This window comes from Convolutriloba macropyga, chromosome 10, assembly GCF_964194025.1.
Source record: "Convolutriloba macropyga chromosome 10, txConMacr16.3, whole genome shotgun sequence".
Classification (NCBI taxonomy): Eukaryota; Metazoa; Xenacoelomorpha; order Acoela; family Convolutidae; genus Convolutriloba; species Convolutriloba macropyga.
Window position 1 is genome coordinate 38,056,620 of NC_134477.1, and position 12,221 is coordinate 38,068,840.

The 12,221-nt window shown below is 35.0% G+C and overlaps 1 protein-coding gene across 1 annotated transcript; it reads left to right on the plus strand.

The window, feature by feature from the left end:
- The first annotated feature begins 3,135 nt into the window (after positions 1-3,135).
- LOC142348491 (degenerin unc-8-like) lies at positions 3,136-4,055 on the plus strand. The gene has a single exon (XM_075399867.1). It carries the CDS (start codon positions 3,145-3,147, stop codon positions 4,036-4,038), a length of 894 nt encoding a protein of 297 aa, XP_075255982.1. The 5' UTR covers positions 3,136-3,144; the 3' UTR covers positions 4,039-4,055.
- The last annotated feature ends 8,166 nt before the right edge of the window (positions 4,056-12,221 follow it).

Here is a 12,221-nt window from a genome sequence, read left to right on the forward strand (position 1 = left end):
TACCTATATCTCTAAGACTAACCGACTCGGTAAAACACTGAAGATAGACTTCATATATTACGGTGGTAAATAAGTATAGCACCGAAGTCAGGAGTATACACATGGTGTATCTAACTAAAGACTAACTATAGTAAGTTCAGTTCTCTCTATATAAAAGAGAATAGTGTTTTCTCGGTCTGTGATTGGTTGGAGGTGTACATCCATTATTTCTACTTTTACACATTGTCAACTGTTTTGCAAAATCAAGCAGCTCTTCAGAAAAATGAATTAGAACAATCAGTCCCAAAAACTTAGTAGTTTCATTGAAACGGGTGTCTGTCTGGTGAGAATGAATTATGTATATCCATATTTTCTATTGGTGAAGCCTCCAGAGAGGTGTTTGTGTTCTCCGGAATATTTGTACAAGTGAACGGTTGTGTTTCTGCATTTTCGTTCTTACTTTGTATGTTATGATGATTTATGGTTAATTTTTGAATGGTTTCGGATGGTATTTCCGGAAAATTTATGAAATTCTGTGGAAACCAGTGTGGGTCATAAATATAATTGAATATTTCGGGTAGTTTAGGTAGTAGTTGTGAGAATGTTTCTGCTATCAGCTTTCTGGCTGAAAAGGTGTGTTTTACTAGACTTTTCCAAAATCTATGTATATACCAAGATAAAAGTGTAAGAGAACTGAGAATCTCTTCATCATTTAAGTCTGCGTTTCTTACAGAAGTTATGTATATTTTGAGAAGGTTAGTAAAGCCATCTATTTCCTGTCGAGCAATTTTGTGCACGCTTTTTTCCGTGACTGTGATGCGGTAGGATTAAGGTTGGATGCAAGGCGTTTGAGAAATTCAAGAGAATATTTCCGAAATACCCCTTCTATGTCTAAGGGTTGTATTTCTGACCATACCCCATTAAGGAATTCAAATAAGGTACCAGATAGTGGATTAAAAAAAAGTGTCATCCATCAGAGAGGTATATGTGTTTGTTATAGGATCACGAATGAAGAGAACTGAGCCCTTTGTGAGTTGAGCTCCGTAAATATGAAAAATAAACCCGAAAATAACTAAAGATGAAATAAAGGCGGTTCGTGAAACCTGTGATGCATTTTCTGCTAAAGAAAGGAGAGGCTGTTGCTCTGCTGCAAAATAGGGATATTTGGGCCGTTTTGCTGTGTTTAAGAGTATATTTAACACATATTGGTGTTGATAGTGTTTAACTTCAAAGGGTAAAATTTTGCGTGTTAGACGTTTGTTCTGTTGTGTAAGAAGGTCGAGCTGTAATTCGTCCGAGTGTGTCGGCACGTTAGAGGAAGGTTGATCAATGTGATGATCCATTTACTTATGTTTGTGTTTAAATATTAGTGGTTTTGTTTTTAGTGGAGTTGTGTTCCCCTTTTCCTAAATTTTAATTAAAGAAAGAGTAAAAAATTATGTAATCTAGTTCTAAGTTTCTTTCTCAACAAAGAAAAGGGTGTTTTGTGTAAATTCTTTTTACGGTTGGAGTTTGTTAACTCACTGGTCGCAACAGTTAAAGCAGACCCGAGATGGGCTCCTTTTACAGCCTTAAGGTATGAAGAGCTAGAGTCACTTAATTCTACGCGCGAAATAGACTTACCTATATCTCTAAGACTAACCGACTCGGTAAAACACTGAAGATAGACTTCATATATTACGGTGGTAAATAAGTATAGCACCGAAGTCAGGAGTATACACATGGTGTATCTAACTAAAGACTAACTATAGTAAGTTCAGTTCTCTCTATATAAAAGAGAATAGTGTTTTCTCGGTCTGTGATTGGTTGGAGGTGTACATCCATTTTTTCTACTTTTACACATTGTCAACTGTTTTGCAAAATCAAGCAGCTCTTCAGAAAAATGAATTAGAACAATCAGTCCCAAAAACTTTAACGTAAACAAATAAAAAGTAAACTTAAAAAAAGAAATGCTGCGATCAGTTTACAAGATAAAAGTAGAAAACTAAAAGGTGATTCATTTTTTCTCATCTAATTGCATACTCAATTGAAGAGGGATAAACTGAGGAAATCTCTGCCATTTAGTTAGACCTAATATGGACTGGAAATTTTTCCCACAAAATCTTAACTGAATATCAAGAAATCATCAAATATTGTAGCAGTCGATTATGTCTAGTTTCTTCTTCTTTCTAAGAAATCTGGTTGAAATTATTCAAATAATTAGCCCTTTATTAAGAAATGTTTCAATTCGGAGTCACTTTAATGGAACAGAACAAATAGTTTTCAATACTTACTTGTCGATGCAAATTTATGCGATTAATTTTTTTTTTTCATTTCCCGATGTATTGTTTGTTTTTTCATTAATAACTGTTTGTATTGTAATTACATCATGCAGGTAGGGTTCTATACTTTGATACATGCGGAAATATGTTTTGAAGTTAACCAATTTGATTTTGACTGTAGCTGTGATGACAAAAACAGAACGTCATTTTTTTCATTTTTTACTCCATTGCCTATATTGTCTGTTCTAATGTTACAAATTCCCACATTTTCTAAATTTGACTTATCATTGTGAAAAAACCTAAGCTGAGTAGAAACACTTCTTTGGCTAGTATTTTGCAGCAATTTAGCAATAATTTGGCTGCCTCAGAAGTTTGTTTCTTATTTGAAGTGGAAACATATATATGACTCCTATGGAAATTCCAATAAAATGAACTGCTGATCGAAAGAAACCAATTGAAATACGAACGATTTTTTTTTAGCTTAAAACTTTGTCAATTTTTTTTTTCGGTTGTTGAATTTGCTAACATTTATAACGTTTCTCGAAATATTTAGTAACGGGAAACTAACTAATTCTACTTTCTTTGTTTTGGTGTAACTGCTGTGTGAATATGAACGACAGCAATCAAAAATTAAAAATATTTAACTGTGAGAAAACTCAAAGTAATTAGGAATGTTGAAAAATTGTCGTAAATCAGTCTAAATTCGTGTAAATACTTTTGGTTAAAAAAATTAACGGACGTTTTTGATAACAGTACATGTACAGAACTGCAGCTTTGCTGATATCCGCAACGATAGCATTTGATATTGTTTTTAAGAGAACGCATACTTTGAGCCTAGACAGGAAGTCCATTTTCTCAATTGAAAAAGAGTGGACCAAAACTTCCTTGTAGGGATAACAAGGCCATGAGGGTGGGAAGTTCTTTTGGGCTGCAGATTACTCTTTTTGTTGACGTTGAGGAGTATATTGGGCTTCTAGCACCCAATACAGGTGCAAGAGTTGCCATACATGAGCCATATTTGCAACCGATTATGAAAACAGAAAGCATTGCTGTGTCAACAGGCGAGGCAACATTCCTTGCTCTTACCAAACGAACGATACACAGATTAGATGGCAACTACGGCAACTGCACCAAAACATGGCCGGAAAACCTGAAACTTAATAAACACATTACAGATACAGCCTACTCAACCGAACGATGCCTTAAATATTGTACATTAAACGCCCTACTCGAAAAATGCAATTGTAGCGATTCCTATGATGCTAAGTTCACTTCCGACCCAAATTTGCGGATGAAAGGCAAAAACGACATATTTACGCAATGTTCTCACACTGATCCAGAAGCAAGAGGTTGTCGCGATGAAGTCTACGAGAATTTCGCGAAACACGAATTAGATTGCTACTGCCCCGTGCCGTGTGACAATACAGATTACACATACAAATCGTCCAGATCTAACTGGCCATCGCCAGCTTATAGTTCTTATTTTGCGTCAAGTCTTGTCAAAACTGACGTTCCGCGGATTAAAAGCTACTTAAAACGATTACACAATTCCAAAAAACTATCACAGAAACTTATCCACGACAGTATCCAGGAAAACTTTGTTAGAGTAGAGATATTTTATGATTCACTGAGGTATCACGTGATCAAGGAGGAGGCGACCTTTGATATTCAGGATTTCTTCAATGACTTCGGAGGGAGCATCAGTTTATGGCTTGGCTGGAGCATTTTTGCTTTACTTGAGGGGTTTATTTTCTTACTTCATTGCGCAGAAGCTTTGTACATAAAATATTTTAAATGAATTGTCATTGTATTCTCTTTCAGTTTTAGATCGAACGCTACCCAGGTTGAGGTCCAAAGCCGAAACTTGAGATATCCAGACCAAATTAGATGCACCAGGGTGCAGCGCGAGTTCAAAGTTTTACGTCTGGAAACACGAATGACCGCACAGAAGTCTGATTAACGGTAGCGTTGAGCGCTCAAAACTTTTGCAAACTGAAAGAAAAGCGTTAAAAGCATCGGGACTTCTACTAAAATACTGACTCAAGTGAAAACTTCCCCTGTAGAGACCTCATCTCACTTGTGACAAAGCGTCAAACGCAGAAAAAATTTAACCCTAAATTTTGCGTTTTAATGGATAATTTTACGACCAGAGATGGAAAAAGCTTAATTTTTCAAAAATAATCACGCTTGCTAACTGTGAGAATACTAATTTTTTGTTCCGGAACGTTCAGTGACCACATTTTATTATTTAAAAAATGTGCCAAACACCAAAGCTGCACATCTCAACCATCAACCTATGATATACAAGAAAAGAAAAGATTATAAATCGTTTTCTGTAAAAAATTATAGGTTAAAGTAGTGAGATAACTCTGGAAATGAACAAACAAAAGCCTCCACATACTCATTTGTGAATGCACAATAAACGCAATAAAAATTTCGAGCGCCAGAAAGTCTGGACATTCGCACATCTGAACGCAAGGAAAACGAGACAGGCGAACGCACAAAAGTCTGAATAAACTAATTTTTGATCCAAAGAAGCATGCAAGAAGAACAAAAAATTGAATGCAAAAAAAGTCTGGGCATACTTTTTTCGACCGTACAAAAAATTTGAGAAAATTGAACCATCTAAAGTCTGGACAGACCCACTGCTGGACGCACAAAGAAAGCGCTAAAATTTTTTAACGCAACTATCTGGAAACAGACGCACAAAGGTTTCGAATGCACAAAAATCTGGTGAACGCACGATACACACTCACGAGAAGAACGCAGAAAAGTTTTGGTACGAAAGTCTGGACATCGGGAATTGGTTTCGGATGTGGTCTAGACATAAGCGTGCTCTGCTGCTGCTTGCTATTATATGTTTTAGGTTAAATTTTTTGAGAAATACAACCATAAAAAGGAGTGAATTTAATCTGTCTAACCTGCTTTGTCAAACCTACTGGCTGTAAAGTTTAGATTTTGTTGTAATTTATCCATATTGTTGTAAAATGCAAACGAAATTAGCAAATAGTGCAAAAAGACAGCCATTAAATCAGTTACGATTTCTTTTCAGTTCAGCTCACAAAGTCGCAAAGTTTCGGGGAGCTGTATATTTTATTTTTGCCTAGAGGTTATCAAAAACACGTCTGCTTTGCGAGGGTTAATTTATGTTGGATAGATCCAAGGCAGAACGGTTAGCCCGATCCAGCCCGATTTGAAGGTACAGTTCCGAGATAGATCTGAGTAGAATGAAAGTAATTTTTTTGTACGAGACCTTCTCGTTGAATGATTCCAAGCGGCTGGGCACAATCGACGAGTACAACAGATCATAAAGGAAAATATAGGTTATGGCAAAAAAAACAAATCTCGACAAAAGACGCAAAAGGAAAGATGTCTAAAAAAGAACTATGATACTGGCATCAGAGTAGCATTAACAAAACTTGTATAACCAAAATTAAAACACTCACGTGCACATTTTGAAATGCCGAAAATCTACGCAGTGCCAGAAGTGAAAATGCCAGAAGTTGCTACTTAGCCAGAAGTTGACTTCTTTTGACTTTCGTCATTTTATAACGTGCCCGCTTTGTGTTTCAAGCACGGTTACGTGACTCTATCTGCATAACTCACTTCGAAATTCTGACTTAATATCTCCAACCGCTTCGTGGTTCTCGTAAACGCCAGAAGTTCTCAGTGACTGCTAGCAGAGTCACGTAACCATTACTTGAAAAACACTTTATACCCGCCTTTAAATCACGCTCACGCTCAATATAAGCATTCGGAGCATACCGATGCTGTAATGTATTTGACCATAAGAGGGAACACACGATATGTAACATCAACTCTACCGTAGCAACATGTTTATTATCTACTTATTGAAGGCATCAATTCTAGACACAAACTGAAAAATCATCAACAACTTGAAAAGTGTAAGAACAACTACGTTTTTGGTTAAAATCTTTCGCTATTTTCTCCAGCTGATTCTCCATTAGATTGTCCATGCTGATCTTCGATCAACTTTGTTATGATTAGTTATGATTGATTATTCTGAACTGCGTCTTTCGAGTGCGATATAGATTATTCACTAATAACAGTTGGTAAATTGTTCGCCATTACCCAGCCCATCAGTTCCAATGTGCGTTATAAATAACAATTAAATGTTTCTATCAATTTGTTGCTCGTTTTTTGAGTGAAACTGTCTTATCTGTTTCCAGGGTTCTAATTGTGTATGACGGGTAAAATATTGTAAGATTAGGGGATAATGGGAGGAATTTTAAGACTTATGAAATTACCCCAAAAAGAGGTAATAAGAGTGAGGTAGTTTTAGGGCGGTAAATGATCTAAATTAAGGGAGTAAAGGAGTTATTGAGGAGTAATGGGGGAATTTTCAGATTTTAAAACCTAAAATTATCATTTAACAAGGATGCTCGGTAATGTGCGTTCGCACATAAAGTTCCGACCCCACCCATCCACATTTTTGGCATAAATGTCTATCAAATGAGGAACAGATAGAAAACCCCAAAATTCAAGTACTTTTCAAAAAAAATGTGTATGAACAAAGATCGCCTCCGATACAAAAAACTCATTGGAGTAAAAAATGTTGGAGCATCAAATTGATGAGATCAATTATTATTAAAAAAGCAAGTCAAGAGGAACAACAAAATCAAACAACAATAGCAACGAATGTTAATTACATCCAAAACTTTATGTCCAATTAAAAAAAAACTTACTAACAAGCTCAAAATAGCGTCGGATAATCCCGAAGCTATACAAGATATTTTGTACGTCACTAGAAAACATGTAGGAGCACTCTATAAAAAGACTCGGTAACAACTAGGCAAAAAAGAAAAAAAAGCAAAGAAAAAATTGGTTTTTATTTTCAAAACAATTAATTTCAAGGGAAGAAAAACACTTAGATGGCAATTTAAAGCGTTCAATATGTTTAAGATTACTTACGACTCTATAGGAAAAGATTAAGACCTGTCATTAATCAATTTTTTATCCGGTTAAAAAAGAACAACAAATAGAGACAACAAAATAAATTCAATTAAAACTTGCAAGAAAAACGCTGTCGAAACCGAAAAGCCGTATTTGGCCCCTCAAAAAATCTTCAAACGAGCCTTCCTTGAACGCTAAAAAAAATGTGTCATAGGCCTTCTTTTTAATGAGAATAGTTAACAAAAAACCAAAAAAAAAAATTAATAAGGCGAAAATAATTAACACTTTTCTTTCCTTTCGAAGACAATTATTTTCAAGGTTATGAAAGCCGTTAGCTACAAAATGAAAAGATTAAATAGGTTTGTCTAATTGTCCCAAAGCAGCGCATGAGACCTGTAATTATCCAGAATTGGTCTTACGTCCACAAAAAAAACGTTAAAATAGACAAAAATTGAAAATTAGTGTACTTTTTGTGCAAAAAATCCGCGCCGAAGCCAGTAAATCCATCACAAATTCTTACAAAACATTAGATTTTGTACTTTTGCAACATCCCCCGAAAACAAAACTGTCAAAAGTGACTTGTAATTAATGAGATTAACTAGAAAGCCATCAGCTATCTGAAAAAATTAGAACAAAGGCACATTTATTACTTCATGAAATGCCTTTGAGACTTGTCATTATCCAAGTAAACTCAAATGACTATAAAGACACATCAAAATCGACAGTTAAATACGATTGCAAAAATCTCAATTAATCTCTTCGAGAAAGGGGTGTCGAAGCCCATATAACCATAGTCTATGCCTTTCATGACTTTTAAATCTTAAATTGTGCCCTATTTTGAACGCCAATAATGCAATACCTGAACGGTCAAAAATGTGATCATGTGACAATACGAGAAAAAAAAGTGAGAAACGGGCAAAACCAAAAAATCAAAACAAAATTGAAATCTGGTCGTATCAAAACCAAAAAACCATAACTCAACGCTTAAAACCCCAAAAAACATTAAAATTTAGTAGGAAAATTATGACGAAGATGCATTCTTTTTTGCTGAAACAAAGCTACAATTTGCCAAATTAAAAGAAAAAAAGAAGCAAAGTTCAATAAGCCATTATTTATTTAAAAAGCAAACACTTTTAAAAGTCAAAACTACCATAATCTTTCGAGTAAAAAATAAATACATTTATTCAAAATTTTTTAGGCAGCCATTTGAACCTATCAACAGTGAGCTTTGGTGTGAATTGTTCTGTTCTTTAGTTAACATAAGAAAGCTCGATTTTTAAAAAAAATAGACCGACTGATTACAATCCGAATTATTTTTTCGACTGTGACAGTCCAAAATTAAACCAAAATCAGCTCCGCTGTTGCTGTTTGTCCTTTTAGAGCACTCAGTTTTTTTCTAATGCTTTAGACCTAGATAATTTGTCATTTAAAAGATCAAAAATAATTGAAGCGTTTTTGATAATCATAGAGTAAGTTAGCAAAAAACGGCAAAATGTTGATTCAAGACTACTCCCAATGGAAGTGGACGTAAGACAAGCTCCCTATGTAGTGAAAAAAAATTCTGTTTGTTGTTTTTGGGGTGTGGACATTCGGAAATTTTTATCAAAGTGGACTCAAAACTCTTATTTCGGGCAGTTTTTGCTGAAATGTTAGATCAAAATAATCAACAATAGTTTTGTGTCTAAAAATAAAATCAACAGTACTATTGTACACAATTTTTTATAACATTTAGAAAAATTGACAAAATTTAAAGGCAAAAATCCGGAAAACGTGAATAAAAACAACGGAAATCCGTCTATTATTCACAAAACTTCAAATATCAACTTCAACTCCCTGTAAAGAACTAAATTCAAAAAAAATTTAAATTCCGTATTCTACGCTCAAGAGGATTTTTAATGATACCACTCACAACTCTGTACGATGAATATATCGATCGGTCAAAATTGTCAGAACACAAAAAAAACCCAGTATATCGTTCCTCCGCCCTCGGGAGGGGTCGAAACAAAAATATGTAAGGGATCTTTTCCGTTTCGGCCCCCAGCTTAGTGTCAATATATGTTTTAAGACCCCCCAGGCGCATATGCATTTCTTTACATAGTAACGTGCTATATAACATTACATAATTTTTAACTGGTGGTCAGAAAAAACACTGCAGGCCAAAACAGAAAGGACCGATATAATATTAGCGGTAAATTTCAGGGGTTAAAACTGTGTAAGTTAATGGTGGTAATGAAAAGAACAATTTTCGAATTAAAATGTCCAAAGCCAGGTCAAGGTAACGAGAATAAGGGAGGCAGCACATGACCACCTCAACAAACAGATACAACCAGCAGAAGACGCAGTGGACCTCCCCAAGTCGAGGAGTCCGCTCAAATTCCGCTCAAAAAAATGCAAGAGATGACCGGAATGAGCGGAATTTGACCGGAATGAGCGGAATCGATAAAAAAAATGCAAGAAATGAGCGGAATTTGAGCGGAACAAAAAATGCAAGGAATGAGCGGAATTTGAGCGGAAAAAAAATGCAAGAAATGAGAGGAATTTGATCGGAATAAAAAATGCAGGAATTGAGCGGAATTTGACATGACCAAACGAGCGGAAACATTGAAATTCCAGAAACAGGGAAAGTATGTACACAAAGTATGTAAAAAAAGTTCAGGTAAATTTACTTGAACCAAGTTCAGGTAACTAGAAGTTCAGGTGAATTTCAGGTGTAACAGCACCTGAAAAACACCTGAACTGTATTTCAGGTAAATTTTTACCTGAACAAGTTCAGGCGTGGTTATCTGAAAAATTTTACATTGAGCAGTGAAACAACAAAAATTTAGCAGTAAACTAAAACACAATCTAAATACAAAATTTAGGACAAACATTAATACATTTATTAGGCAGTGTCCAGCTTTTTTTTTAAATTTTGCAAAGTTACTCTCCAGCTCTACTGATGTTTCTAGTTCGAAGTACTTTTTGAAATCATGACAACAGGAAACGCAGTGGTTGTAAAGTGGATCAACTTGAATCCAATCTCTCTTTCTTAAATATTACATCAAAAACTAGTATTCCTGCAAAAATAGACCTCTGGAAAATTGGTTTTCACAAATACAGAAGCGGTAACGACATATGGTCCTCATTAGCTTCCATTTCTTTAAAGTCTTTCAGAATCAGATTGATATTCCTTTTAGTTCGAACTAATTCCATTTTCCTACATAAGCACTGCTTCAAAACCCTGCCAGTCGAACTAAAGTTTATTAGTTTATTTTAGTTTTATCCAGGCCTTTTTTGACGAATTTTGAAATGCAAAAATAGCAACTTCATTGCATATATAATCTGTTCTGAGGAACTACAGATGAAAGAGTACAAAGCAAAAAAACATTGCCTCATAGTTCAAAATTAACAAAATTTTGTCTCTTTCTACAGCTACTCGACAGAAACCAGCACATTTAGGGCAAATTTAAGTAATGTCTCAGGAGAATAATTTCAACAGTCAATTAGAAAAGGGCGTAAAACACAAGTGTAAAATTCTGGTGAAAACACTGAGAGCTCGTATGAGTTCTTCAGCACTAACGACCAATATCAGAATTTCATGAAATTGACCTCATGATAGATGGCGCAAGTAATTGAAAAATTAAAGTGTGCAGATTGAAACAACAATAACCGGCGACATAGGGAAACGATAGCTTCATGTAAGATACTAAACAATTTCAAAGTTAACCGGTTCTTGATGTGGACGTTTCATTTTAATCTACGGATGCTATCAACATTCCCAGCAACCAACCTCCAGACGCTGTGTGCTGAATTTTTGGGCATGAAACCTGAATATCACCCACACGCAATGATTGACAGTTTCAATAACTTTTCAATAATCTTTCTTTTTGAATAATTTTTTGACAGTAATCAAATACAAATTTGAAGGTAAATTGATTGAAAAAGCACACCACAAATCTACTCAATTTTCGCTTCCTTTGTTATGCAAGCGTTGTTGAAAACACCACTCTAATGTGACTCCTCACTGACGTGAAAAAAAAAACAGAAAAAATTGTAAACAGACCTTTAAAAAAGACAGCCAGAAAGAACAGCACAACAAATCGTTTTGGACAAGATTGTCATACAATCCTGGGTTGAGGAAAAATTGTAAAAATTTGTAAGTTAAGCGGTGAAAAGTTGTTTCTTTTAACACCAAATATCTTACATAATTTTGCGGTTAAATTATTTAATTTCACCGCTAGAGTAAACGGTGCAAGTTAACCATATTTCTCCTCATGGTACAAATTTCCTGCCTAACGCAGATTTGAACCTCTCACCTCCTGCATAATAACCACTTCTTCCACTGCACCTCATCTCACTAAACACAAGAATACTTCTTTCGAGTATAATTCAAATTCACTCTTCTTTCTGTAAAACATTCGCGTTGAACTTTTGTACAATTAACGTTCAAATTACAAGGCGGTGAAAGTAAATTCAACGCTTATTGTAGTGCTGAAATTACATAAACTCACCGCTCGAAAAAGTTTCAAAAGATGTTTAATTGTTTAGGGGTAAATTTTCCTAGCGTCTTTTGATAAATGTATCTTAGCTTCCTTGGACAAAAAACAAATCGGAGCGTTTTCTGAGCTGTGAATCTATGTTATTTCACCACTAATTTAAGCGGCGATTTTATGTAAATTCACCGAATGCACCGCTTATCAAACTTAATTCGGACACTTTTTTTCAAAGCGGTGATTTTTTGTAATTGGCTCGAGAATTTTTGTGAAAAACATTTAGCTATTTTTCGTAATATTTTTCAGATTTCACAGGTATTGTATAAATTTTTCTTCATTACGGAGCTGAGAGTAAAAACAATGGCTTAACTTCGCTTCACTCAAGAGCTTAGTTATCAGGTTTCCCAAACTCACACGAAAATCACAGTCTGAAATAGAATCTTTTTCAGCTTCTGAATCAAAGAATTTCATTGCAGTATGTGAACTGCTGACTCCGATTCATTACTGCTAACGTTTTGAATAGCTCTGATGTCGCGCTTACAAAGAACTTCCATCGTGCGAGATCTCTTAGCACAACTCTTATGATAGTTCGACT